General features: G+C 43.1%; 12 protein-coding genes across 12 annotated transcripts; 7 read left to right on the top strand and 5 right to left on the bottom strand.

The window, feature by feature from the left end:
* Positions 1-7: 7 nt before the first annotated feature.
* Positions 8-591, top strand: BYT42DRAFT_571202 (60s acidic ribosomal protein-domain-containing protein). Its single transcript, XM_051568468.1, has 3 exons — positions 8-197; positions 299-439; positions 508-591. The coding sequence occupies exons 1-3, from the start codon at positions 39-41 to the stop codon at positions 532-534; spliced, it is 327 nt and encodes a 108-aa protein (XP_051423000.1). The 5' UTR covers positions 8-38; the 3' UTR covers positions 535-591.
* A 283-nt stretch (positions 592-874) lies between these two features.
* Positions 875-1424, bottom strand: BYT42DRAFT_571204 (uncharacterized protein). The gene has a single exon (XM_051568469.1). The coding sequence runs from the start codon at positions 1172-1174 to the stop codon at positions 887-889; it is 288 nt and encodes a 95-aa protein (XP_051423001.1). The 5' UTR covers positions 1175-1424; the 3' UTR covers positions 875-886.
* A 753-nt stretch (positions 1425-2177) lies between these two features.
* Positions 2178-3151, bottom strand: BYT42DRAFT_571205 (uncharacterized protein). The gene is made up of 3 exons (XM_051568470.1): positions 2579-3151; positions 2422-2499; positions 2178-2364 (listed from the first exon to the last, which is right to left on the bottom strand). The coding sequence occupies exon 1, from the start codon at positions 2984-2986 to the stop codon at positions 2651-2653; it is 336 nt and encodes a 111-aa protein (XP_051423002.1). The 5' UTR covers positions 2987-3151; the 3' UTR covers positions 2178-2364; positions 2422-2499; positions 2579-2650.
* A 2638-nt stretch (positions 3152-5789) lies between these two features.
* BYT42DRAFT_614344 (uncharacterized protein) lies at positions 5790-6845 on the top strand (the record flags this gene model as incomplete). The annotated part of the gene is made up of 4 exons (XM_051571849.1): positions 5790-5808; positions 5907-5931; positions 5996-6184; positions 6251-6845. The coding sequence occupies 4 exons, from the start codon at positions 5790-5792 to the stop codon at positions 6843-6845; spliced, it is 828 nt and encodes a 275-aa protein (XP_051423003.1).
* A 1051-nt stretch (positions 6846-7896) lies between these two features.
* Positions 7897-8419, top strand: BYT42DRAFT_352836 (uncharacterized protein). The gene has a single exon (XM_051563192.1). It carries the CDS (start codon positions 8020-8022, stop codon positions 8347-8349), a length of 330 nt encoding a protein of 109 aa, XP_051423004.1. The 5' UTR covers positions 7897-8019; the 3' UTR covers positions 8350-8419.
* A 2472-nt stretch (positions 8420-10891) lies between these two features.
* On the bottom strand, positions 10892-13371 carry BYT42DRAFT_571215 (kinase-like domain-containing protein). Its single transcript, XM_051568471.1, has 4 exons — positions 12981-13371; positions 12781-12891; positions 12556-12701; positions 10892-12461 (listed from the first exon to the last, which is right to left on the bottom strand). The coding sequence occupies exons 1-4, from the start codon at positions 13195-13197 to the stop codon at positions 11205-11207; spliced, it is 1731 nt and encodes a 576-aa protein (XP_051423005.1). The 5' UTR covers positions 13198-13371; the 3' UTR covers positions 10892-11204.
* A 223-nt stretch (positions 13372-13594) lies between these two features.
* BYT42DRAFT_593849 (uncharacterized protein) lies at positions 13595-14737 on the top strand (the record flags this gene model as incomplete). The annotated part of the gene is made up of 5 exons (XM_051570732.1): positions 13595-13638; positions 13711-14055; positions 14139-14350; positions 14410-14489; positions 14552-14737. 5 exons carry the CDS (start codon positions 13595-13597, stop codon positions 14735-14737), a joined length of 867 nt encoding a protein of 288 aa, XP_051423006.1.
* Positions 14726-15908, bottom strand: BYT42DRAFT_571220 (cytosolic Fe-S cluster assembly factor CFD1). Its single transcript, XM_051568472.1, has 4 exons — positions 15645-15908; positions 15454-15563; positions 15117-15382; positions 14726-15052 (listed from the first exon to the last, which is right to left on the bottom strand). Exons 1-4 carry the CDS (start codon positions 15854-15856, stop codon positions 14831-14833), a joined length of 810 nt encoding a protein of 269 aa, XP_051423007.1. The 5' UTR covers positions 15857-15908; the 3' UTR covers positions 14726-14830.
* A 723-nt stretch (positions 15909-16631) lies between these two features.
* On the top strand, positions 16632-18643 carry BYT42DRAFT_571223 (glutaryl-CoA dehydrogenase). Its single transcript, XM_051568473.1, has 7 exons — positions 16632-16839; positions 16918-16985; positions 17098-17221; positions 17356-17465; positions 17555-17769; positions 17853-18158; positions 18239-18643. The coding sequence occupies exons 1-7, from the start codon at positions 16685-16687 to the stop codon at positions 18521-18523; spliced, it is 1263 nt and encodes a 420-aa protein (XP_051423008.1). The 5' UTR covers positions 16632-16684; the 3' UTR covers positions 18524-18643.
* An 885-nt stretch (positions 18644-19528) lies between these two features.
* BYT42DRAFT_645267 (uncharacterized protein) lies at positions 19529-20964 on the top strand (the record flags this gene model as incomplete). Its single annotated transcript, XM_051572648.1, has 2 exons — positions 19529-20203; positions 20303-20964. Exons 1-2 carry the CDS (start codon positions 19996-19998, stop codon positions 20962-20964), a joined length of 870 nt encoding a protein of 289 aa, XP_051423009.1. The 5' UTR covers positions 19529-19995.
* A 1908-nt stretch (positions 20965-22872) lies between these two features.
* Positions 22873-23841, top strand: BYT42DRAFT_614350 (uncharacterized protein; the record flags this gene model as incomplete). Its single annotated transcript, XM_051571850.1, has 1 exon — positions 22873-23841. One exon carries the CDS (start codon positions 22873-22875, stop codon positions 23839-23841), a length of 969 nt encoding a protein of 322 aa, XP_051423010.1.
* Positions 23842-26097: 2256 nt separating this feature from the next.
* On the bottom strand, positions 26098-27878 carry BYT42DRAFT_571234 (Metallo-dependent phosphatase-like protein). Its single transcript, XM_051568474.1, has one exon. It carries the CDS (start codon positions 27812-27814, stop codon positions 26168-26170), a length of 1647 nt encoding a protein of 548 aa, XP_051423011.1. The 5' UTR covers positions 27815-27878; the 3' UTR covers positions 26098-26167.
* Positions 27879-27902: the final 24 nt, after the last annotated feature.

Genomic DNA, 27902 nt, shown 5'->3' on the forward strand with positions numbered 1-27902 from the left:
CGGTTCGCCCTCTCTTTTCTTGTAAACACTTTTGAACAATGAAGCATCTCGCAGCCTACCTTCTCCTCGTTGCCGGTGGTAACACCTCTCCCTCTGCCAAGGACATCACCTCCCTCTTGAGCTCCGTTGGTGTCGAGGTTGACAATGGCCGTTTGGAATCTTTGCTCAAGTCTCTTGAAGGCAAGAACATCGCCGAGGTAAACAACAGAGAAAAAATTTCTCAATCACTCTATTTGTTGATGGAACGCGTTGGGATACTTATCGATGTTCTTCTGTTCTTGTTTTATAACCTATCCAGGTCATTGCTGAAGGTTCCCAGAAGCTTGCTTCCGTCCCCACTGGTGGTGCTGCCGCTGCTGCCGGTCCCGGTGCTGCTGCTGCCAGCGAGGATGCTCCCGCTGAGGAAGCCAAGGAGGAAGAGAAGGAGGAATCCGATGATGTAAGTTTATTACATGATGACTTGGTTTGTTTTGATCCGGTAATTGATGTGATTTGGTTTCTTTATAGGATATGGGCTTCGGTCTCTTTGACTAAACAGTCATTTTTTCATCGCATCATTCGCATCCCCTTCCATAGCGACTGTCAAATAAAGGTCGATTATGCATCTTTAAAGTTTTGCCATGACCAAAAAAATTTTTTTTGTATGATGGGATCACAGCTACATGATGTTGCACGGAGATAAGATCAATTTCTGCATGATAGTGCCGTCTATCACCTAAACCTGATTGAGAAATGTAGTATGAAATCCAAGTGATACGAGCAAAGTAGACATCTCCCATAAAAAAATGTTCGCGGAGTTGGAAATGTGACGAGATATTTTTCGATCTTTTTTATTTACAACCACAGGCAGAGAACAAGAACCGTATGGCAAACTTGTTCATACAGTCTACATTTGCCATTTTAGCTTACCGTAACCGCTGGACAGGGCTGTCCTACCAGAGGTCCGCAACCTGGAGTAACCGGCGATAACCGACCAGGACAAGACGAGAAACAAGCCAAAGATATCACCAGTAACCAGAAAGGACAAATCATAGAAAACCACGACGTTCAAAAAGGGACATAGGCAGGAGAGAAAATATTCATCCGGAAGAACGAAGCGACGCCGAAAGGATAGACGAGCACCAGGGCACCAGAAAAGAAACACTGCGTGCCGGCGGCCACCAGTTAAAGCCATCCAGATCAGGAAGAGGAACGGACGGAATGCCGAATAAGGAAAGATACGTACAAGTCCCGTAATGATTAGGCAACCTTTTCTGAAGGCCTACATGACGTGCAGACACCTAACTAACAGACCATCGGACATATGGTAAAGAGTTTGGCTGTAGCACGAGAAACAGGGGAATAACGTAAGGTCAATTGTATCATTTGTCTCTTTCTAGCGATTGTCGTTTTTGTCTATTTCAAGGGTTTTACTTGGATGAAAGAATACATTTTGTACAGTACTACAAAGGGAGTTCCCAACAAGTGACCTTCATGTACAAGCGTTCGTGTTGGGGATATTCAATTGACTACAAGGACGTCACAAGTCCATCAAGACATTCGGGAACTCCTACATACTTATACTGTAGCAGAGTTTCTGAATCAGCGAAAACAAAGCACAATTTATCCTCCCACGAATGGCGAATTCAGTCGAAGTCGAGGTTTTATATATTATGACCTTTACAAATAGGTATCTGATCAACTGCAATAAGACAGCACTGCTTGCCATAATATGCTTTTACTATCCATGATACGGTTTTGCCTAAAGGATCAGAAGGATACTCGGAAATAGAGACCATGCTAAAGGCGGGCTGGCGGAATGGTTATATAATTACGTATTTCTTCAGAGTTTGTATAAAATCTTGTAGAATCCGCTTATTGACAGCCTTCCTTCCTGTATCGTATGGATTCGGATTGAACGCGATTGGAAAAGAAATTTTACTGGTGGCACCAAACAGTTCTTATGAGTGATCCAGACTTACACGTAAGCTCATCTTAAACGGGCGAGGAAAACGCAATTGCAATGAAAAATATTTCCCAACCCCAGGACACCAATAACAGCATTCTACCCGCATATATCGTTGATGCATGAAATACATTTTGAAGAGAGAAAACCCCAAAAACATTTAAAAATGATCCAAAAAAATGATGCAAAGAAAAATGGCACAGTAGATGATGTGAATGATATACAGAATGTGCTGGCATGAACCGTTTATTGGGATAAAAGTGTGCATTATTTTATCTTCTAGGGACGATTGCCGGTTTGACGAAGCTTGTGGATAATATAGCGGAAAGTGAGAGCCGCTTCAAGGTCTCTATTCCACAGTCGGCGATGTGTTTTCCCCAGAACATCTGGTGACCGCCACGCAAGCCAAAGTGGTACATCTAGTATTTGTTCAATTAGCAAAATCGTACAATGTCGGCTTCAACAACATGATATACCTTAAATAGACCATGGCAACGAACTTGTGGCATGGTCTGTCGTCGGTAGGGTCTTGGATTTCTCACCGTTTTGAACATCTGCAGGGGAGAGTGATAGATTGGGCAAAGGCTTGACGTTTAAACTTATCAATATGCACGGCTGTGACGCCCTTCTTACTTAACATTCGGCGCCATCCAGTGCCACGGATAGGTTCATGGTACTGAGCCATAGGCGCGGACCAGTTACCCATCACCAAATTGGGGTCTGGGCAAACTCCTTGCGAAGTCTCCGGAGCAAGATACGCATCTGTTTTGTGGCGTTTGATGTAGGCCAATAAACGGAGTTCCCTATGTAGCGGGATGTCGCTTGTCCGACTGCCGGTGTCGTGTCCAGTTCTTGTAACTGCTGGGTCAGTTCTCGCTTTCTTTGTTTGACATTGAGAAGCGAATTGACCGCCATTCTCAATCGGTTCCCAAATTGGTTTCTGATCGCATTGAGATACGCTGTTGCGATGTTCGTTGCTTCATAGCGCGCCGTCTGCTGGGCGGATCCAACAACAAGGGGACGATACAGGGCTTGTGCCATGTAAGCACCGATATACTGACGAATAAGCGTCCGATATCTTCTTGTTTCTTCCTTCGTTCGAGAACTTGGAAACGAGTTTAGGTTAATAGGATCCACACTTGGGCGAAAAACACTGGAGCCACCCAGGCTTCCAAGTTGAACCCATGACCCGGATCACGGCGGTTTTCCTCCAGTTCCTGAAGAAAAATGTAGCGAGCCAACAAGTAGGCGTGTCTTGTAATCTCGTTGGCCGTCAAGATGAGTGCGTGGAGGGCTACTCGATGTAGTGCATTCCATTCGGCATGATTGATCGAGGTCTTCACAGAAATGACGCATCTTCCTGTGCCATGCTGCTGTCCAAAGGGATTCATGTTCCTTTTCATGATGAATAGTTGTGGAAAAAAAAAGAAGAGTGGATGTTAGCAAAGGAAAGAAATAACCGTTTGAAAAAAAAAGAGGTACGAACATGTTATTACCTTGATTTGATTTATTTGTTGGGTTCACTGAAGAGACAGACGGAGAAGAAAATCAAAAATGTGCCAGAGACGACAAAAAAAAAACTTGAATAAAACGAAAAACCTTACCCTTTGCTATTCTTGCTTTTTATACAGCAAAGATATAATATGATGGTCGCAAAGAGAATGAATCATCGAAAAGAACAGGGTATATCCGCAGGGGTGACAAAGAGAAACGTTCATGACTTTTGTAGAGACACAGCGTGTGTGGTTTTTGTGAACTCTAAAATTGAAAAAACTTGCTTAAACCTATTGGCCCTGGGACAGCCCAAATTACTCGATATGGATACTTGCTGATTTTCTAAACTGGGAGTAACCGCAGAGCCAAGTTTTTTCCAAGTTCGCATCTAGTCATGATTTCGATGCTCATACTGAGCATACTTAACATCACTCAATCGCTTCAGATCAGCCTTCTTATAAACAGATATGTTATATCCTAAACAAGGATCCTTCGATTTGTATCTTCCTTTATTTATGGAATTTTAGGAATCATAACTAATCCATTTTTTTTTTTTTTGGCTTTATGCCTTGGGGTAGATGCATGGTGTGTAATGGGTGAGGAAGTAATAGGTCGTAATGCAAATTGGGTTTGAATTGATGGGGGAAGGAATGGAAGAAAAGCCTGAACTGGCAGAGAAGCAGAAGAATCGGCGAGACTGCCGTTGGCGGACGTCCCATTATTGGTTGCCACCAGCAACTGGGCTTGGGAGCTGAGCGCTTGCTAATTGACAAGAAGCAGCTGCTGATTCCTTGTCACTTGCTGTAGTTGCTGAGTTAAAGAAACCAAAAGAGACCTCGTTGCCGAGTTCTCTTCACGCAACAGGCTCTCCATGGGGCTGAACTGCTCGTCATTTTTGGCCATCCGATGGCGGATCTCGTCAAGGCGACCACATACTTTCTTCCTTGTCATCCATCATTCTCCAAAACTATCAAAGAAAAACCAGATGATTCATTAATAGTTAATCAAAAAGGAGCCGTCGTAGAGTAGCAGAGGTAGAAAAGCGTGCTGATTCGATGTCAAGTTGATCAAAAGGAGCCGTTGGAGAGTAGTAAAAGTAGAAAAGCGAAGAAAAAGTCGAAGAGGAGCAAAAAAAAAAGGAAAACAAGCCTTTTTCGTTTATCATTTTGATCGTTTGAAAAACTTTTTTTGCATAAGTTTTGCTTGTATTTCTTTTTTTTTCTTTCATTCCATTGAATTCGTCATCGGCTTCATGCGGGAACGCCCCGTTCCCTCCGTTTACCGCCTGCGATTGCCCAAATTTGGTTACCGTCCTCTTTGATTTTGGGAATTCGGTTTCATGGGTACTTCCAAAAAAGGCACGTCTAGCAAAACCAATTTTTCTAATGAGCTCCCGTCTCGATGCAAAAAGACGCGGAAAGGGGGAAACCATACATAATCGATGTCAAGGGGAACGACGGTGGGAAAAAAGTAAAGTGTCAAGTTTCAAGTAGGCATGGAAATGATTGGGATCCAGATCCATGTGTAAAATAAACTTCAGGTCCGAAAAAAAAAAAAAGATGTTTTATGGAACCGCCAATTTCCGGACCTTATTTTTTGTTCCACCGCATGAATGACGCTTAAATGATTTCCAGCTTTACAGTGGTTTTTTCTTATATTCAGGAGTGTTGTTTTATCCCTGGTGAAGAAACGATGGATGAATCTTTTGTTTATGCTGCCATAGAGATTCTCTTTGATGGGGGAGGACCTGAGGATCGGATCCATCCGTGTAGTATGGTATCATCGGCGTAACGTAATTCCACTGATATTATTTTTATCGGCACATCCACCGATCCAAACTTTATTTCGCGCACTGGTGGGGAGATCGGCATTTCCATAGCTTCTTGAAACTTGACACTTTACTTTTTTCCCATCGTCGTTCCCTTTGACATTGATTATGTATGGTTTCCCACTTTCCGCGTCTTTTTACATCAAAACGGGAGCTCATTAGAAAAATTGATTTTGCTAGACGCGCCTTTTGGTAAATACCAGCATAAATGAGGTTTCAGGATAACGTAAGCAGTGTATCCCAAATCGGGGCAAGCTTAGGCGACGGTAAACGAGCGTTACACAAAGGAGAAACGCATGACCCCGTGATCAAAAACACCGACTTCTGTGTAACAGAACAGTTGGGAAGACGATGATGTCCAGACTTTGCGCCATGCTGTGAAATCGATTATCGTCCAAATTTGGGCAAACAGGTTTTTCTTTGTTGCCGGATCATGGGTGACTCGTTTTTTGGTTATCATAATGAAAAAGCCAAACGCGACAATTACCCTTTTTTTTCTCTTTATCTTTATTGATTCTTACAATGTCTGACCTCTCTGCTCGTAAGTGATGATTAATAACATGATACGTTTTGTACGATAGGTTGTATTAACGCTTCTCTCTTTTCAATCATCGCTCAATTTACTCTTTGCCAAACAAGTTTTCCAAAATCTCACTGTTCACTCGTAAGTTATTTGTGCCTTTTCAGGTTGAATCAATGTTTTTCTAATAAGCAATCATTTCAAATAGTGAAAAAACTGAATTCCAAATCGCCCTCAAGGCAGCTGAAAAAGCGTTTTCCCACCTACATCAAAAGGTGCAATGGATTGCTGCTTATGGACCGGAATCTTACCAATTCCAAAAGTGCATGCCGGAGGTGTTGGCAGAACTTGATGCTGTCCAAGCCATGGTGAACACTGCGAAAAGTTTGAAGAACCGGTAAGCCGTGCATTTTTTGGGCCTAAATAGTTTAAACACTAACATGTATGGTATTTATCTCTTCAGCCAACATAACGAAGAAGACAACTTTGAGAATGAAGAAGAAGAAGAAGAAGAAGAAAGCGACGGAGGTGACAAAGATGAAGAAGGTGTTAATGAACAAGAAGCAAAAGAAGAAGAATACTATGATGCAAGAGAAGATTATGAAGATGTCGAAGATGCTGAAGAGTTTCACGATGCAAACGAAGGAGTTTATCAAGAAGACGAGGAAGAAGAAGAACAAGGCGAACGAGAAGAATGCCATTTCTTTTTTTATGATGAAGGAGAAGAAGATGAGGAAGATGAGGAAGATGAGGAAGAAGAAGAATTAGGAGAATTTCCCTACCAAAATGACTACGAAGAAGGCAATAACGGAGCCAACGAGGATGCCAATGCCAATGACAATGACAATGACAATGACGATGACGATGGCTGTGGTGAACAGCAAGAGCCGCAACAGGATGAAGAGTTCCCCTTCTTCGGTGTCGATGTCCAGGAGGAAGAAATCGGTGACGACGAAATTGACGATCCGATGGAAATCGACACCGAAGACGAATTGGTCGACTGGATGGACGTCGACCATCCCGACGAATTGATTGACTGGATGGATGTCGATGACTAGACATCCATCCAGGCCGACGTCCATCCAAGTCGAAAACGTCGAAGCCCAAAAGGTAAATTCGTTGAATACCGCTCTACAAAACACTGAAGAAGAACACTGAAATCCATGCGTTACATGATCTTTAGGCGCAAGAGCAAAATAATCGCGCAGCAAGGCTGCTACGTGGGCCGTCCGAGACGTATACTCAAAATTGTAAGCATGTAATGAAAAATGACTATATTCGTTCTACCTATGCTAATCTTCTTCCTTTAGCAGCCAATAGTATCTGCAGATGTGGTAGAATCCTAACTGCCACATGTAAACGACCGCATAGGGGAGTGTCAAGCCGACACACCCCTCCAAAACAAGCGTTTAAGCAACGTCTCCCCTTCTGTTTGGGTAACTTGACAAACTTGCATTGGAGGCCGATCGATGCCTAGCCGGTGAAATCACTATTTGCTCATTGTTTGGTTAATTTTTTTTTTCAGGGGGCATCCGTATGGCGTACCACAAACAACACTCTGCGACGGCGAAACGAACCCCCTTCCCTCCCCCACACCAAAAATCGGACATTTCCTTTTCCAGCGCTCGCCGACGCGCTGGCATAAAATTTATCACACGAAGCTGAACTGGTAAGGGATCCCAAAAAAAGTATGACGCTGATGTGAATCTCCTTACTTATTTTCTTTGTTTTTTTGGTTTTTATATCCAGCCGGCACACAGAAAAAAAAAAAACGAATGGCTGGCAACAGTTCGCCAGCCAAATCGGTTACACAAGCGACCGATGACGATCCGGCCAAAATTTCCCCCAGTGACTGATGGGATCCGAAACAGAGGCAAGTTCCCTAACCCTTTCCCCCCATTTCTTACACGCTTCTTTGCCCATAGCGTAAAAGACCCGGTAGCCGTTGCGTATGACCCAGGGCGTCGAGGTTCTTTCCGTACAATGTCCCACCGAGCCGAGTTTCGTCTGTACCCGACATACAGCATAGTCCACTAACATGCGGGCTTGCGGCCACCCATGATACGCTGCGAATCCCTTTGCGAACGTGATAAAGGTAAATATGAATGATCCATGAGATATAGTTTTCCCCGATTATCTAACTGGAAAAAGATCTTTCCTGTACATAGGCGAGGGATGGCTACGGCCATTCCTTTCGACGGGCACGGGCGATCATGGTACCGGTAATATTCTATGCACTGGTTGTCATGCGATCCGGATTTGTGCACCATACAGGGAAGGACTGGCTTGGCGGGAAAGTGGGACGTATGGAAGGAGTCCTTGGCGTACTGGCCATGCGTGGCGGTGAAAGGTCTGCTATGGGCCCCTTTATATCCAACAAAAAAAAAAAAAAAAAAAAAAAAAAAAAAAAAAAAAAGAAAGCAAGCAAGCGATGATTTCCCGCAGCAAAAACGAAAAAGCAAAAAAAAAAAGAAACAAAAGAAAAGAAAAATAACAAGGAAAGATATTTGTATTTCCCCCTTTCTCTTATTTTATTTCTCTCTCTCTGTCTCTTATCTGTAAGCCTCGGATCCCATCAGTCACATCTCCCGAATGGTGACATTTATATCATATTCCACCGAAAGTGAACTATCTGCAGTATCGAAATTCAATTTGTATTTTTATTCAAAAAGAAACAAATGACCAATCAGTAATACACTCTTTTCATTTCATAAATCGTGCAGAACAACAATAAACATTTTTCATATTCAAATTTTTATGCTCTTCAACCTCAATCTCTCTCACCGGCTTCGCTTTTGAGTGGGCGCATCCGTCGACTCAAATTTTGATTGCACATGGTTGTTGAATCTTATTGTTTACTAAATCAAATCACTTGGAGTTACAGTGCTTTCATCACTGCTTTCATTTATCATCAAGCTGATAGATATTCAATTCCACTGGATTAAAAACTCACTTTTTGGTAATATGATGTTGCTGGTTTCGAAAGATTCAGCGACAATCGATACTTGGGTTATTCGAACCTCCTGCAAATCTGACAGCCTACCAATCAGGAAAAAAACGCTGTCTGAACGCTAGTTTTCTGTGGGAGTGGCGATAGCACGGCAGAAACGTAATCGTAGCGGCAGTTGGTCTGTGACCGCATCTTTGGGTTTGTATGCCTTGTGGCTTCAAAGAATCTAGTCATCATAGGTAAAAATGAGTGTACTGCTTTGCAATGCATACTTACCTGAGGTTCACTTTTGGCTCTGCTCGTACCTGAAACATGGTAACACATGGATTCAAATCGGTGGCCTGCAATCCTTGGATGAGATTCGCCTAGATCGAAGCCTCCTAATCGACATCCATCCAGTCGACCGTTTTCTCTTCAACGACGGTATCCCTGGAATCATCGCGGACTGTTTGCATAAGTTTCTCAGTCGAACAGATTTATTGGTAAACAGTTACTTAGGAGCGGAAATCATACGCAAAACCAACTAATTTCTGTTCTCTTCATACCCTGGAAACCAAACCCACATACAGTATGAACTTGCCATAGTCGTCGCACTATCATATCGTCAATCATTGAGCTTATCATCCCAATGAGTTATTAGGTTATTTGTTTCTTTGAAAAAAGGCGAGTTAAGGGGGTGAAAAGTCAACAGTCGTATCATTTTTTTTAGATAACGCGTGTTATCTTTATCGTGCACCTACAAGCAAAGGCAAGTTCACGAGGGGGGCGGAAAGGATCTCTAAACTGTGCGACAAGAATGAAATTTCCGCAGGAGACCAACTTATCCGTACATGAGATATGCCGAGAATTCACAGATAGCTCATCCGAGTGGCGATAATGGGTAGGCGATTCTAAAGTAAATTACGTTGCATCTATTATGAACAATTGCTTGCTTGCTGTAAGAGCTAGATTTACCATTTTACACGTTTGAATAGCGCTTTGTGATTAGATAGCTGCCGATACAGAACAAACTTGGCTGTATTAGTGAGTATAGGCTCCATATCCTTTGGGTATTTCCGCTGCACAGACAAAACCATAATTGAGCAATCTCGGGGCGAAAATTTATGCATAAAACTTGGAAAATGACATCAATTAACATGTAATTCAAGGCATTTGCATACCATGAGAAATTCACAGAACTCCATGATTTTCTGTGATAATTTTCGTATTATATCCTTTCTGCCACCATGCATACCATTAAATTATGTATGCTCATGAAAATAAGTTGATAACCTCACAATCAATGTCAGTGCGCATTATGGGGTATCACAAAAACATTATCCGTCATGGCTCGTTGTATGGTATGATATTGACAGGCGATCAATCGTTCTTTCAGCGTTGTAACATGATCGACGTTGCATGAGACATCATATCTTTAAACAGTACTCTAATGGATTATCTAATTTAGACTTGGAAGTAAAAGAGTAAACCTGCAAGTTTACTGTCAGTAACGATATGAACTTCATTTCCTCTCTGAAAAAAAAGTTTGGTCACTGTTTGATCTGCGTTCTTCAATGATCCATAGGCTCTAGTAAAAAGATGACGTTGGAACGGTTTAACCGATTACTGCAAATTCCTGATGAAGTAATGCTGATAGTATCAGCATTACTTTCACACGAACTTGTAATGCCTGCAAAGTATATAAAATGAGGATATTCAAAACCAGGAATGTTTTATATCCATGCTTCAAGATGGTAAAGCAAACATTATTATTGGTCTTTATTTCTGTCACCATTTTCGATCTGACCTCGGCGCTCTGGTATCGTACTGTGGGCCCTCTGTGTATTGGCAGCTTTCTTGGAGAGTCGATTTGTCCTAGCGACTTGGAAGCCAAGTGTACTGCTCCCAGCCGCGAAGTGGCTCTGGAGGACTGTCCAGAGGAATGTGGAGACTTTGGAGACCCATGTGCATATGGTGCCAAGGCATGCTGTCTCTGACAATATTACGACACCAACGCTTATATCATTCAATTTATGTGCACTTGTTGCTTTTTTATCCATGTAACTTACTATTCCTTGCATCATCAATTCAAGACAAATCATTTTCTGTAGGCCATTTCTATGTCAATTTATTTTTATTGAAAACTACACAACATGCAAATATCTCTCTTTGTTCGTCATGTCTTTCATACGATTCTGATACCGTAACTTAGAGACAAAGGATGGATTCGTAACCTTCGCAACATCCATCACTATTGAATGATCTTATTTCAAGTCGTCGTTCTTCAATACACAAAACGCATTCACGTAGCGCATCAATGGACGCACTACAATACTCATCTTTGTTTGTGCTCAAGAATTTTTTCAATGAAACTTTACTGTACAGAACTAAATATTTATGCACGTGGGGTGTAAATGTGAATTTCTTTAAAAACTTTTACAAGTCGAATGAATGAAAAAAAAAAGAGGTAGACGGTGATGGTGATAATTTACTGTTCCCAAGGACGTGGGTTTCCTTGAGCCCAGTCGAATGCATCCGGATTTTCTTTCCATCCACTTTGGTCTACCTTGACATCGCCCCACTGCGGTGTCGCGTCCGATGATCCCCAATGCAACGTGTTGGGATCGTCCGGTTGTGATACAGACACGTTGTTCCATTCCGTCTGTGGATTCCAAGGTACTTGGTCATGTTTATGCGTATTCCAACCAATCTTTTTCTGTAAATATAATTTCTTGCTGCCTGGTTTGGCAGGTGGCGAGGTAGAAGGTCTAGCGATCTGAGGAGAGTGGCGCGAGCCTTGATCTTTGCTCGATCGACGAGGGCGAGAACGATGGTGAGGAGGTGGATTAAGATGATTGGATTTTTCATGGTGGACAGGAAAAGCGTGTGTCGAAGTGGGGAGAGTGTGTTTTACATCGTCCATGGAAAAGATATCCTCATGATGATCTGGAGCAGGGCGACCCGTGTGTCGTTTGTGGTTGGTCATCGATTCAGCCGGATCAAGGCGACGATTGGTTTGGGCGAATTTCTGGTTAGGTTTTGCCGGTCCTGTATCAGGGTGGTGTTGCTGATCCCACCGCCCCGACGTGGTGGAACCTCCAAAAGGTGATCGCACAGGCTCTGAAAATTCGCCTCCTTCCAAGCATCCTTTCAACAAACGTCGCATGTAGTCGTAGTCGGGTTGATCGGCAAATCGAAGTCGCCGGGTATATTCAATGTAATTTAAAAGCCCCGTAGGTAAACCGGCACAAAAGTCGGCCATGAACGTGTCTTCTTTCATGTGTCGCATACGGTCCCATCCCGCTTTGGAATTTTTCGCCTGAATTCCGGTCCAAGGCAAAGACCCAAATACAAGGTCCAACAAAAGATAACCGACGCTCTCCAGGTCATCGCGACGTGCATGGACTTTGCCACGATGGACATTGAGAGACGCATATCGAGCCGTGCCAGTTTTGTTGCGAATATGCTTCCTCAGTTCCGGATAAGGTTTGTTGGTTTTCGGATCTCGCCACCAGGACGCCAATCCAAAGTCCACGACGTGAAGGGTGGGCACCCCTTCCCCCCACGATTCAAAAATGGTTTCGCAGTCAGGATATTTATAGTAAGCGTAATGGGCCCCATCGGCGTCCTGCGTTTCTATCAGTTCGGGTTCCGGCAAATGACATGAGGCACTGAATAAAAAGTTGTCGGGTTTGACATCTCGGTATACAAGACCGCGTTTATGGATGTGTTCTAGGATGGAAACCTACGCACCCATTCAAGGAAAAAACCAAATGGATGTGAATAACTCCGCATACAAAAACGGGTTCTTTCCCAAAAATGATCCGATAAATCAGTACCATTTGACAGCCGAATTGCACGGCGATATCCACCGGTACTTTCGAGACCGTTTCACGAAGTTGGTTGAGATTGGGACCTAGCAAGTCAATGACAATGCAATCGAATTCTTCATGTTGACCATGCCAGTGACACTGAGGAATGCCCGCTGCAACAAAAAAGAAAGAAAAAAAAAAACAAGCGGGTGAGCGATCGGAATAGTGTCACCGATCTTCCGTGGGACTTACGTCCACCAGCCAGTACATCGTACATGAGACTTTCATGGGCTAATTGCGGATGGCGCATTTTCAGGGTTTCTCGTTTGATGGCATAATGACGGCCTGTACCTATATCTTGGGCTATTGTATATACCATAACCCGATCTGTTAGTTCACACTTCCCTTTTCACACGGTCCTTTTTTCCTAAAGTCGACGAGATAAGGCTTACCGTCAAACACCTCACCAAAGGAGCCTTCGCCTACTTTGGCGAGCACAAGCCATTGTTCACCGACGATAACGTCTCTGCTGTTTAGACTAAGATCGGTCTTGGTACTTTCTAGGGAAGCGTTTTCGACCCCGGAATGACCAGGATACGACAATAGGTATTCTTTTTGTGAGCTGAATGAGGAACCGGCGATGGGTTTGCCTTCCATTGACGGTTGCATATGGTAAGGACTGGATTAATGTAGAAAAAAAAAGCAAACCAGACACTTTTCCCCCTGAAAAGCAAACGCTATGCTTTTTTTTATATCAAGAGAAAAATGACAAGATCTGAACAGAACCCAAGAAAAAAATAATCCCAACCCAACACCAGATAATTCGTCCAACGAAATGCAAGGCACAGAACCCACCATGAAACCCAAAAATCCCAACCATTAATACCATAAAAGGAAATCCAAGCCACGCATATTCTCTCTTTCTTTTTGGGAATCTTTGATTCACCACCTACTGTTCAATTCATACCACGGATTTGTTTCTGTCATGTCAATACCAGCCGAGAAAAGAAAGACCAGTCCTCTCGATGTTTTTGAACGAGGTCACAAAGTAAATGTCTGCGCTCCCATGGTGCGGTACAGCAAGTTACCGTTTCGAGAACTGGTTGGACAGTAAGTTGATCTAACTAGTGGTCCATATTCCTGCTATTGGGCTTGTTAAAACTGTTGTTATGTCTAAATTAGATACAACTGTCACATCATGTACACTCCCATGATTTTGGCTGATGTGTTCAAGAATTCGGAATTTGCGAGAGAAAGCGATTTTTCCACCAACAGTCAAGACGATCCCGTGGTTGTTCAGTTTGCAGCCAACAATGGGGCGGATCTGGCCACCGCCGCCGAGTTGGTAGCGCCGTATGCTGGTGGCATCGATATCAATTGTGGCTGTCCGCAACGTTGGGCATATCAGGAGCGCATTGGCGCTTACCTCATGTCCGATCCAGAATTGGTGCGAGATATGATCCGCACTGTCAAAGGCCGAGTCAATATACCCTGCAGCATTAAAATTCGAGTTCATCCTGATTTAAAGTAAGTACTTCAATATACCTTGATAATTTACAACCTGCTAAATCACAAAAATAATAACTACTTCTCTCCCAATGCTTTATTAGACAAACATATGAATTTGTGAAACGAGCGGAATCCGTAGGTGTAGATTATTTAACCGTCCATGGTCGAACCCGACATCAGAAATCCACCGAACCTGTCAACTATGAAGGCATCAAACTTGTGAGAGAATCCATCAATACGCCCGTACTTGCCAATGGTGGCGTCTTTTCTCTCAAAGACGCCGAAACTCTTTACGAAAAGACCGGTGTAGATGGTAAGTGGGATGATGGATCAGTAGAAACGCGACAAGAATAACTAAGAAAATCGAATTAGGTGTGATGTCGGCGCGTGGGTTACTACAAAATCCTGCATTGTTTGCAGGCCATGATTACACACCTTGGGAATGCGTAGAGGTATGAAACCAAAAAAAGCCGATCTGTGTCATTCTGGGAAATTCATTGTTTGTTGCCGTTAGAAATACGTTCAACTGGCGCTCGGTTACGGCACGAATTCGTTTATTTTCCATCACCACTTGATGTACATGTTTGAGGATCTCATGAGCAATGCTGAACGTAAGACCTTCAATACATTATCCAGCATTCCGGCCATTCTCGATCATTTGGAAACGTATTGGGGTCTGGATGTGAGCCGATTAATATAATTTATTTCCTTTTCAAAAAAAAAGCTATCTATGTACAATAAACGTTATTTTTAAAACAGTTCAGAAGGATCTATGCGTGCGGATACTTGTTTTTTATGCAGTGGTATGGGTGGTTTTTTCAATGACTTTGTCGCAAATGGGTTGAAATACCGGGAATAGATTGGACTTTTCAAAAGAATTGACGTAGGAACCTTCTCCTTCGGTTTCGACCATGCTGGTGAACCCGGGATCAATAGGAATTCGACCGAGAAAAGCAATCTCAAACTCATTGGCCATGGATTCTCCACCACCAGTAGAAAAGATATTCGTACATTCCTGAAAAGGGTGTAATGTTAGCTCTATTTTCTAGCCATCAGTTTTATATTACAGCAACACCTACCGTACAATGAGGGCAGACAAAACCGCTCATATTTTCCACCACACCTAGAATAGGTAGCTTCACTTTGCGACAAAAAGAGATTTCTTTACGGACATCAGCAATAGCGACATTTTGAGGGGTCGTCACAAGCACCGCGCCTTCCGGATCCACTCCCTTGAGATACTCCACAATGCCAATATGTTCATCGGATGTGCCAGGAGGAGTATCGATCAGTAGATAGTCAAGTTCTCCCCAGTAAACATCTTGCAAAAACTGCTTGATCATTGCTATCAACCCGTACCCGTCAAGTTAGCAATCAGCTACACATAGAGCCATCATTCCCTTTAGCATTATTTACCATTCTTTTTTGGACCACGCCACACTACCGAGTCGTTTTTACTGGCAAGAAGAAATCCAATGGACATGCACGACAATCGCTGTTTCTCATCGGCATACACGGGCACCCAACTATGCGTTGCAAAAGGAAACCATGAGCAAGTGAATATTTAATACAAGCAACCATACCATAGCAGCGTCTAAATAACTTACCCTTGGGATGACTGATGCACCTGTTTGCCGTCCAAGCCCAGCATACGCGGGATACTGGGACCGGTCAGATCAATGTCCAGTACACCTACTTTGAATCCTCGGTCGACCAGACTCAGAGCCAGTTGGGTTGTCACCGACGATTTACCGACCCCTCCTTTACCGGAAAGAATGAGCACAATATGCTTGATCTTGGATAGATTGATTTCAGACATGGGGGAAATGACAAGTTAAAAAAAAAAAATTGGGATAAAGGACAATTGAATGACAAATCAAAGGCTCGCTTACAACGAGTATGGCGAGCTGAGATTTAAATCCCGCCGGCAACACTCTTCTCCATGACTTGACATTGCCCATTTTTCCGTTATGCTTTTGCTTCATATACAGAAAATCGACTAACACATGAATCTCGTTAATTAGCTCTCTATAACGCACCGTCTTACAAAGAGTCGCAGACCGTATTCATGATATGTATTATTTATCGAATTTGAGCCATTCAGTGTTTGATTTGTCATATGACTTGCGATAGTTACAGTTATTGTTTGATTCGCAAAGAAGGAACTTTTCCTCTGTGCGAAGCCATGGAATATACCTTCTTAGTAAGAAAGATGGTATTTCGTTCCATTCAAGAGATGGGAATAAATTAAATTCACGATGCAATGCAGTTTTGACCTTTTTGATTAGTCAAGGTTCGGATCGCCGTGTAAAATTTTCCCCGTGAGAATTATTTTTCGCACTGTTGTCGCAGCAAACAGGCACTTCTTCAAAAAAGGAACAATAGTGAAAACTACTAATACGTATTGGCCGTCTTACACTCGTATTATCACCAGTATATTTTGTAATGAGGATTGTTGTAAACGACAAAGAATCGTTTTTCAATGCAACCTGGAGAAGAAAAAAAGACAAATTTTGCACTAATTTGGAAAGAAGGAGTGAAGGAGCCGGAGATGGTATTTAAATCACAGGCGTCGAAACCTCAAACTTCAAACCGCTTGTTTTCTTCTGCGACGTTTTTGTAATTTCCCCCCACGAATCTAATTAGCATGTTGTCACGCTCATTTTACCGTGTCGCACCTTTGATGGTGCCTCGTCTTCACGCACGCACCATGGCATCCAAAGCCAGCAGCTTTGTAAAGTATAACTGGCAAGATCCCTTGAATCTCGAGAAACTATTGACAGAAGAAGAACAACTGGTCAAGTAAGTAGACCATGACGGCATGGCGTTGACGAAAGAACCATATCCAAAGTATTGACAATGGTATTACTCGAAACGTAGGGACTCGGCTCGAAACTATTGTCAGGAGAAGCTTCAACCCAGAGTGTTGGAGGCTTACCGCAACGAAAGTAAGTGATGACCCGCTTACAGTGGATGATCCGATCCACCCCATATGTGTTTTGAGGAGCAGATCAGTCAATTCCATGGAATACTTATTCGATCAATTATTTTTCGTTTTAGAGTTTGACAAGGAGATCCTTGCCGAGATGGGCGAACTTGGTTTCCTCGGATCTACCATTGATGGCTATGGATGTGCTGGTGTATCCTCTGTCGCTTATGGTTTGACCGCTCGTGAAGTCGAATAGTAAGTAAATTCCTGCATTCTTGATATCCTCAACGGAACACCTTGCAGTGGCCGCTTTTACAGCAGAACACGAAGGAGATGCAATCTTATTCAAAGATCAAGTGTGACAAGAAAATACTGACTTGCATTGACAGCGTGGATTCAGGTTACCGATCGGCCATGTCTGTTCAGTCATCGTTGGTCATGCACCCTATCAATGCGTACGGTACTGAAGCTCAGAAGGAAAAGTACCTGCCTGAACTGGGTAAGACAAGCTCCATTGGACGTAAAAATAAAGAGGTGCCTGGGTGTTGACTGACCGTGGGATTTTTTTTTTTTTTTTTTTTGGAAAAGCCAAGGGTAACATTGTGGGTTGTTTCGGTCTCACGGAACCCAATCACGGTTCCGATCCTGCCGGCATGGAAACCACTGCGAAAAAGGTCAACGGACATTATGTTTTGAATGGCAGCAAGACCTGGATCACCAACTCGCCTATCGCTGATGTGTTCATCGTGTGGGCCAAAAACTTGGACGAAAATGGCGCTATCCAAGGTTTCATTTTGGAAAAGGTATAGACAAGCGTGCGTGTGGTTGTGCGGGGCGGCACAGACATAATAGGCCGGTCATTTACACTTGAGCAATTCCTTGACAGGGTATGCCCGGATTAGAAGCCCCAGCTATCAAGGGCAAGTTCTCGTTACGTGCGTCCATCACTGGTATGATTATGATGGACAATGTCGAAGTCCCAGCCGAGAACCTTTTGCCCAATGTGAAAGGATTAAAGGGCCCCTTTGGCTGTCTGAATAATGCTCGTTACGGTATCGCTTGGGGAGCTTTGGGTGCTGCCGAATTTTGTTTGGCTCAAGCAAGAGAATATACGCTGGAACGTAAGCAATTCGGTCGTCCTTTGGCAGCGAATCAATTAATCCAAAAGAAATTGGCCGATGCTAATACCGAGGTATGTGATGGAGTAAAAGAACATGGTCTTCCCTATGAGCTCGCGACTCATCACTCTTTTATTTCCAACTTCATTGGTAGATCGCCTTGGGTCTCCAAGCATGTATTCAAGTCGGCAGACTAAAGGATGCCAATGAGATCGCCCCGGAAATGATTTCACTGATCAAACGCAACTCCTGCGGCAAAGCACTTCAAATCGCTCGCGACTGCCGTGACATGCTCGGTGGCAACGGTATCTCGGATGAATACCACATCATTCGTCACGCCGCCAATTTGGAAGCCGTCAACACTTACGAGGGAACACACGATATCCATGCCCTCATTCTCGGCAAAGCCATCACCGGTGTTCCCGCCTTTGCATCGTAAATTATTTTCTTTTTTTTTGCCCCTAATGATGAACTTGAAACTCTTTTTCTCAATATAAGAGGAAGCAATAAATATCATACCATGTCAAAGATCCAAGGTTTGTCTGTTGCGATTAGAAACGGAACCAAATGCATGTTTCGTACAGTAAATATGTGTGGCTCGTCATGGGATCCCTCATCTCGAAAAGGCGTGGGAAATTTTGATCGAATACTGGTTGCCACACGCCACAAACATTCATTTGAAACAATTTGTAAACATTTCATACAAGGATTTGACTTGTTGCTTTAAGCAAAGCTTAAAAGTATACGATAAAAGTCCAAAGTAAGGGGTCCAGTCCTTGGTAGGTATCACTGGAAGGCAGTTGTCACATCGATTCATGTATCATCGTTTTCCTACCAAGCCATCTCAGTCCGATTTTTAAAAGACACAAATAGCGTGCTTGGTAAATCCAACAGTTATAGTATACTTTAGCAATAGCACTTTGTGAGCATTTTGTCCGGGCAAGTGCCAATGAATGAATTACTGTACATTTAAGTAGCATGAAGGCCCCACTTCCCATTGTTTGTCAACACAGCAACAGACAGAATCCATAATTTTTTACTGGTGTAGTGAATGTCTTTCCATCACTCTCATGATACGTAATCCTGGGCTATATTTCGCGTGATCGTGTTCCGCATGATGAAATTCGGCAATCTCCCATGTTTCCGATTTCTGCTTAATGATGATGGATGCATATATTACAGTACGGTATATTGTCATTGTACGTTCATTAACCATGACATGGTTCTAACCATTTGTCGAAAATTCAGGTCTCAGATGACAATAATGATGATATCACCGTGAGACCAGAATGGATAATGATACGGACGATACAGTGAGGATAAGGAAACAATAGAAAAAAGTGTAAAAACGGTAACAGATAAGGAGAGCACGGACGTTCGGTTACACAATGTAATCCATGATCCCCATCTCCCACACTAAAGCGCGTCTCTTCTCCGCAAACATCACAGAAACAGAAATCAAGAATGGCTCAGCAAACATGACCCTTGTATTTTTTCTCTTTATCGTGTGAGCGAAACTTGAGCTGGATACCGCAAAAATTTTTAGGACCATTAGCAGGAGAAATATGAAGGGGTAATTAAAAAAGAATTTTCCAGCCTATTTGCTCGACGATGCGTGCAAAAAGGGAAGAATGACTCAAACTCCATTTCAGCATTTCCCATAGCCATTGTATCTTCTGCTTTTTTTTTTTATTCTATTTTTTTTCTCCGTTCTAGCAATCATTATATCGTCTTCTCGGGTACCATTGAGTATCAGTCGAAGAAAACCAAAAGAAAGAGGGGAGACAAACTACTTTGATCATTCAATTCACGGTTACACAATCATCAGCCAATTAACAAAAACGTCGATCGCGGTAACCAAGCCCAGAGCCTCCCACAGGAAAGAAAAGAAAACCATTCATCTGATCCAAAATGGCGAACGTACAGCCGGTTACAACCGAAATGGAAAACAACAGCAGAGACCAGGACGAGGTCATGGTACAAGATGTACCACCGGTGGTTCACACAAATAATGATCAATCTATCCATAAAAGTGATATGGTAATGCCAGAGAGTCTGTCCGACATGGATGTGCAAACCGTGGTGGAACAAGAAGGCGTGGTATCCGAGAAGCCGAACGGTAAAAAAAAAAAAAAGTTATCCTCTAATAGTCAAGTTGGGGGCATGTTGTGAGCCAATAGAAATCTTAAGATCTGATCTTTTTACATGGGACATGTAGATGAATGGGGTCCAAACGACGATAGTAACCAATTCTCAGCCGATGGTAGCCCGCGTAGTTCCAGGGCGTCCACGCGATCGGTTCCGTCGGCGTCGTCATTGGAAGTGGATGACTACTCTGAGACTCGGTCATCGTGTCACTATCCCGATTCACCGAGAACACAAGCGTTGGCGGCGATATGCAATAACGAAAAACATGTCAGCCAACCCGATCATTTCATCGAGATCGTTCTCGATAACGACGAGAAACCAACGGAGGAGCTTAGCGAGATGGACTTGGCGGATATGGGAACTGCAACATTGACTTGCGCAGAGTCGCAATTGAAATCGGAGCAGATGATGTCGAAAAAGTTCAGTAGGACAACCACCCATTCATTATTTTCGGTGCTGTCGGCTCCGTCCAAGATCAGCCGATCTACGACCCAGCAATATTTGTACACGCCCAGCATTCACGGTGATTTCCAAACCGATCAGGAGACCTTGAAACAGGCAAGTCGAAAGGAAAACTTCTTCCGACGAGCGCCTTCACGACGCGGTATTTGCAACACCATGTCCATTTTAGCCGTGGTATCCGTGATTGTGTTCTTGTTCGCCGGTTACCCCTTATCTCTTTACATATCCAAGGAAATCCAAAAAAGTCATAAAAAGACCGCCAATGTATAAATTCACTTCATTCATCAATTCATCAAAAAGAAAAAAAAAACCTTTAATCATTACTATCCTCATCGTTCAGCCTAAAAACAACATATATATACAAAATTATAATAAAAGCGAATCAATTAAAGCCGTAGATTGTGGAAAATAAAAAGCAAAATCTTTTTATCATGGTCATACAAGGAGGCCCCCACAACAAGCCAATGGAGGCACCACTTTAACTTTTGAGTTTCCGATCTCAATTTTCCATCCAATCATATCGCTGTATTCTATCGCGCGTAGGCTTTTTTTTTTTACTATTATCCGCGCTCCGTCCCCCCAGCCCCTTGATCCACCCATGCCCTTGAATCTTTTTGTAATTGCTAATGATAACTATTTATAATATGATCCATTCAGATAAATGGATCAATTCAGTTATAATCAAAGCAGGGTTTGCCCCCGCCGCCACTTTTTTTATGCATGGTTAATGTTTGAATGTTTTTCAAAATGTCCAAAAAGGAAAGCTGATATTTTTTTTTCCATCTGCACTATCAATCCGGCCTTCAATGCAAGATGAACGCAAATGCAGTTTATTCAAAATATTGTGGGCCATCAGACTTGGAGCACTTTTCTTTATTTTTCTCTATACGCAGTAATTAGAAGGACAGGATGGGGAATGATGCGATGCAGCCACCCTTGGAAGGCACACATGCTTGCATGACATGGTCCGCGGTTTTGAAAGTGCTCCCTTACAACCTTCTTGAGTTTGAGATCTGTCACCACCCAAATAACGCGTCTCATCACTTGATATTTCCTCATACATCCGCGGATGTCAACCTTTATAACCATACGTTATGATGCGAAAGACAAGACGAGGAGGGAATTTTTATGTGGCGAAAATTAATTCGTAAGGTTAATTCTATGGACGGATCGGTCTCCAAAATGATTTATATTTGTGCCATCATTGGACTGAATGGATGGATGAGTTTTTAGGTTCGTGTGGATAGCAGTTGAAAAAAGACTCAAGGATTAGGACTCTCATATTTTGATTATGATTCTTGTGACGGTAATACCGTGATGATGAACTAATATATGCATGTCAACTTTTGCCGCTGCTGGCGAATGCCAATCAATGTTGGCTTGCAGTTACTCTCACGTCTAAAAGTTTTTTTTTGAGTTTTAAGGGGGTTGGGGGTTGCAAAATTTGTTTGTTCAAACAAGGAGGTGTTCGGTCCCATGTGAGGATTGGAAAGAAAAAAAGAATTAGGGGATGCCGTATAGAGTTTAACATATCTGGCACAAGAAACAAGAAAAAAAAGCTTTTTTTTTCTTTCTTACAGTTCTTCCTGTAACTATTCAGGCTTTTATTTGGTTTGATTGACATATATGAACAAGCCGAAAATGAGAACAAGATGGTTTTTTTTTGTTTGTTTGCTGTCGGGGCGATGCCGATGGCAAGTGGGGCTCTGAATGGAGTACGAATGTGTAGCCTTCGGAAGACAGCCGAAGTCGGGCATGGATTTCCATGGTGACACGAACAGCAACAATAAAGCAATGTAAGTCTCTGTCGGTAGTATCGGGTTGGCCCCGGACTAAAACGAAGCCTTGCACAGGAACAATGTGGGCAACACAAGAAAAAAAAAAGTACGCTCACTATGCTCTGTTTTTAAACTTCCTTTTTGGATATACAGGATTGTCAAACATGCTAAAATTTGGAAATCGAAATTGCTTTCCTGCCGATCAACAACTTTTATAAGAAATAATCTGCCTCACTCTTGACATCCAATTTCTTGCTTCTCCCTTTTTTTTGGGTCTTTTTTTTCCTTTTTACCTTTTTGTTTTCTATTTATTTTCGGTCCTCTTTTTCCTTTCTTCTTTGTCTGTTTGTATTGTCATTTTTATTTATCGATATATCCATCCATCTGGAAAGCATATAGCATGGCGGTTGATTTTCTCTCAAGCGATATCGTCTTTCCATCCGATAGCAATGAACCCAAATTGTCGGCCGACCCTTGCACGAAAATGCCTGAATCGGTGGATTGGGCTGTTTATGATTACTACAGCACCGCGCTTGAAAAGCAATGCACACCCTTACACTCGCTCACGGACCTGTGTCGATTAGAACCCGTAAAAGATGAAAAACCTTTGTGGAAGTATCCCCCCTTGTTTGCCCTGCAAGATAAACAAGATGATCAAGCCGTCATCCTGGTGCTCTCTAGCACATTAAAGACCGCCAATTACTCTCCCCCAATCATTCAACCACCATCACAGAAACAGGATTTACGAGCCGCGTTAAGAGGAGCATTAGAAATTGTCGAAAATGATATGCAACGTAACAATGCCTATGATCACTTCCCGTCAAGGAACCCCGCCACCGCTACTCCCACCACCACCACGAAACAGACGGCAGCCACCCATGCATGGAGTTGGAAGGATGAATTCGTTCAGCGCGCCACCAATAAATTACACCATTGGGATAAAGAGGATTTCGACCTTGATGGAGATTATCCCGTACCCTCGCCAGCTTATTCACTTATCTCCAATAACCCTGTGCTGCTGGAATCCTCGACGACCTCCCCCCTCAGCTCATGTCTCCAGGATCATCCCATCAAACCACGGTCATCGCCACCCCTTCAAGCAAGCCAGGCTTTGCAATTAGAACGATCAGGTCCGTCCGTTGAACCTGTAACCGAGTCGAAACACAAGGAGGAGCCAACCTGTTATGAACCTACGTCGGTGACGGAAAAACCCAGCATGACCCATATGAAACCTTGGAAATTACTGGTTCAGAAGCTGAAAAAATCATTCAAGAAGCATCATCAACATAACAACAACAACAACAAATCCGAATCATCCAATCGTTTCAGAAGATTCTTCCAACGGCAACCACCGAAACTCGATGCTTAAACGGGGAATTTCTTTATTTTGTTGTTTCTCTTTTGTGTATATACCATTTTTCTTCTTCTTATTATTACTAGTATTCTTGTCATCCATCACCCTCTTTCTTCATGTACATATGTACACCATTACAGTTTTTAATGCTCTTCACATCATTGTACAGTTGGTCGTAATCCTTCTCGCTGAGTGCAAGCAGGCTTGCGTCGAACTCAAGAAAAATCTCACCATCCCCCCCCCCAATTTTTTTTAACTCGCCCTTTTTTTGATATAGTATTTCTCATTGATTTTTCACACCTCTCTTCCTTGAAGGATGACGTCGATTGGACTTTATCTTTTAAAGAATTATTACTGAAAAAAAAAGGACGAAGGTCGGAGGAAGCAAAAGTGTAGCTGCTACTACTTTTGTGTTGGTTCCCTTCTTTTCTTTTTCTTTTTTTTTGTTTAAAAGCAAACCACATGAATTTCATATTTCTTAGTATCTCATTCATATTTTAGAATAAAAAAACAATCATCAAGTTATATTCGTCTATTCGATACCATCTTCATTTGGCCGAAAAAAAGGAAAAACCTTCTTGTGCATTTTGGGAGTTGCCATGGCTGTTAGTCATGTGGCACGACAGGATCGGAACGTACAATAAAGGACAAATCGGAAACGGCAGAGTGGCAACCACCGATGACACCGCCAGCATGGGTCTGAGATGGGTGACGGTACGGTAGGATAAGCTGTAGAGATGGTTATCATAGCGTCACTGCCATGTTGTCTCAGATGCTCCCCGTTGGTGCTACAATCAACGTTCCACTTGTGCCGCCATTGCCTCGAATGCAAGCTTGATGGTCGTTGCATCATTATCCCTTCATACCCGCGCATTCGTTCAAGAATGATAGCAGTATGACCCTGTCTTGAGGCGAAAATAAAAACGATCCTGAGTATTATTATTTTTTTTCTTCAGAAAAATTCTGTGTGCCATCATTTCATTGTGTCTCGATGACAAGTAACCTACGGATTATTCGACCGATTGGCGATGGCAACCAACCCATGTTCTTGTGTTGCTCTGGTGTTGCCATATCGGGAACCACGCGGGATGCTATCGTCTTTTTCCAATCAAGCACACAAACTTTCTGGCGAGTGTTGCAAAAACGGCACTTCAGCTGGTTTCTTGTATACTTCTTGCATTGAAACCCCTTCTGCATCGCCGTCGCCCCCTATTTTTATGTGCATCGGAGGATGCTTTGAGACTTCCTTATTCGGATGACAAAAACTACCCACAGTCGACGGGTTCCGGCGCGTACTCTCCACAGTTGACCAGTGAATGAATGATCCTGCAAAAGTCCATCCTGCCCGCTTGGGTTGGTTCCTCCGGGCAACCAAGGTCCGATGATGTGCTGTATACGGGTAAGTTAATTTACATCTAAATCTTGATATATTTCCGTTTGGCTACATCCATAATGCTGCCTTGTTATGATGTTTCCACTTTGTGTCTATCGGACTTTCTTTTTCATTCTGGCCCGTTGCTTCTTTATTTTTGTCATTTGACAATTTTTAGTTTTTTCTGACTTCAACTTGAATACACTGTAGTTGTTTAGATGCTTGTACATCCCTCATTGACCAAAAGTCAAAATCCGGTCCATCTGCAAAGCATGGCGCTTTGTACTCCGTATTAATGAATGTGATACGTGTGCTACCCTTTAGCTTTCCAAATGCAAAGCCAAATCGGATGTATGAAAGATTGTCATATCCTGCCGTGCTACGAATAAGATCGAATTCCCATAAACAAAAAAAAAGCTATGACGTTGATGGCTATTCGTGTAAAAAGCAAAGAACTAGGATGACGCTTTCTCAGGATCACCCGCCAATTTCCATGACGATCTTACGGCACATACCATTTGATTTGTTTTCATTTTTGTCGTATCGTATCATTGCTTACACTGTAGATTGAATGGACGCATATAACAAATGATGTCATAACCATTCGCTTGTTCATACCGCTTCTTTAATTCAGTAATACCTAGTAATGTAAAAGATACAGTATCATACTCTTGTGATCTTATAAAGCACTATGATGTTGCTATTATTTTGATCCATCCCATGATATTTTCATTGCTGTATGCGAGGTAGAATAACAGGTGCGATTTATAGTAATAATGCTTTGACTGTACATGATGTGTATTCTATTCAGGTTTGGTACTGTTTGATTGAAATTGAACCCAAGGTACACAACTGAGTGACCTTTGATTCACATCCGCCAAGTAGGGGGGGACCCGAACTTTTTTTTTTTTTTTTTTTTTTTGTTGGCAAGCTAATCCATCGGAATCCCGTCGCTTGTGTATGGTTTTTTTACGAGCTACTTCCTATCCGCGGACGCTTATTGGATAAATCGGTATCTGAGGCATCCGAGGTCCTCCGTCGTCTCCCCGATTGCTCGTTCGCATAAGCTTGTACACGACTTTGTTTGGTGGCGGCCGCTCGTCGTTTGACAAAATCGTCCGTCAAATCGGTCATTTCCTCCGGCACACTCGATGTCTGCGCGCGATTCAAAGCCTTTTCCACAAACTGGGTAATCGCTTTATGGTCGTCCTTCTCAACAAACGCCTTGACCGTATCCTGCAATTCGTTTTCGGGAAGAAGCGATAAATCCTTCAGCAATTCGCCCACCAGATCCTCCACCTTTAAGCGGTCCAGCCGCTCAGGGATCATGGAACTCAGATCTTTCAAAATATCCGTCGCTTTCTGTCGCTGTGATGAGGTCGTTGCACGGATACGTTGAAATTTAAGTATATCTTTTGGGTTCGCTACTCGGCCTGCGAATTTCTGTCCAAAGCTGTGGGCGTTGAAGGTTTCGAATCCATCGCCATACTGAACACGTACACGAATGAGTGGTAAAGGCATCGGTTCGATCCGAGGATGCGGCAGTGATTCGGATGCAGATGCCTGACGTGCTTGTTGCTGCTGTTCTTCCCACTCGGCCTTGGCACGGTTCATGAGATCTTCCACTACGCGAACAAAATAGGCCTGGCACGCTTTGGCATCGGAAACTCGGAGATCGGGAACCGATGTCAAGTCTATGCTAGTGTACTGGAACGGGCGGACATTGGCCAGACGTAATTTCTCCATCGTGTATTCTTTTCCGGTGATACGTAGTAAACCAATATGCTTGGGAACCGCCTCTCCTTCCGACAGACTGGTGGCCACCGAGGACCCTGGCTGGGTAATATCACACGCTTCTGAGGCTTCGGGATTGATGCGACATTCATGCTCATGACCCCATATCACCAAATCGAGAAATCCATCCAAAAATTCCTCGGGAATGTGAGATGTCGGGCCGTGAGCCGCACGGTTTTGATGCAAGACGAAAATATTGAAAGCTTCCTGCCATTCTTCATCCAACGGACGAACAAACTTGACCAAATGATCACGCCACGCTCGATGCAACCGTTCATCACGCACGTTACCTAATCCATACAACGCTAAGCGTGTGGTGCCTTTCTGCATGAGAATAGGATACAGGGTCAAATCGTTGAGGTTGTGACACCGTCCAAAATAATTCATGAGACCCGATACCGACAACACATTGAGCGCGCACAGATTACCGGCTCCCGAGGGATCGTCGTGATTACCGTGAATAGAGAAGATGGGATAGCTAATGTTGTAATTGTCGTCCAAATAATTGGCAATGCAGAATTCGTCACTGAAATTCAAGGATTGATCGCTTGCAATAAAGATCTTGCTGGGCTTATTTCCCATACAGTAACGACGCAACAGCTTGAGCGTAGTATAAAGACACGAACGCGACGGTTTATTGTGATGGAACAAGTCGCCTCCCAGGATAATGAAGTCCACTTCGTGACGCTGCGCCATCTGCAGTACTTCTTCAAACGCTCGAAAAGAATCCTGACCTCGCACAGGATCGTCTTCCAAGTAGCCAACGTGATTGTCCGTCGCCACCAATATTTTCATCGTATTCTCGTCAGCATCAGTACTCATGGGCGTCAAACAGATTTGAAGCTGTCAGCAATAAAAAGATGAATAACAAATCGTGGTCACAAGGATTCGATTTGGTTATTGAAAATCA

This window comes from Radiomyces spectabilis, assembly GCF_025331425.1.
Source record: "Radiomyces spectabilis strain NRRL 2753 chromosome Unknown BYT42scaffold_7, whole genome shotgun sequence".
Lineage (NCBI taxonomy): Eukaryota > Fungi > Mucoromycota > Mucoromycetes > Mucorales > Radiomycetaceae > Radiomyces > Radiomyces spectabilis.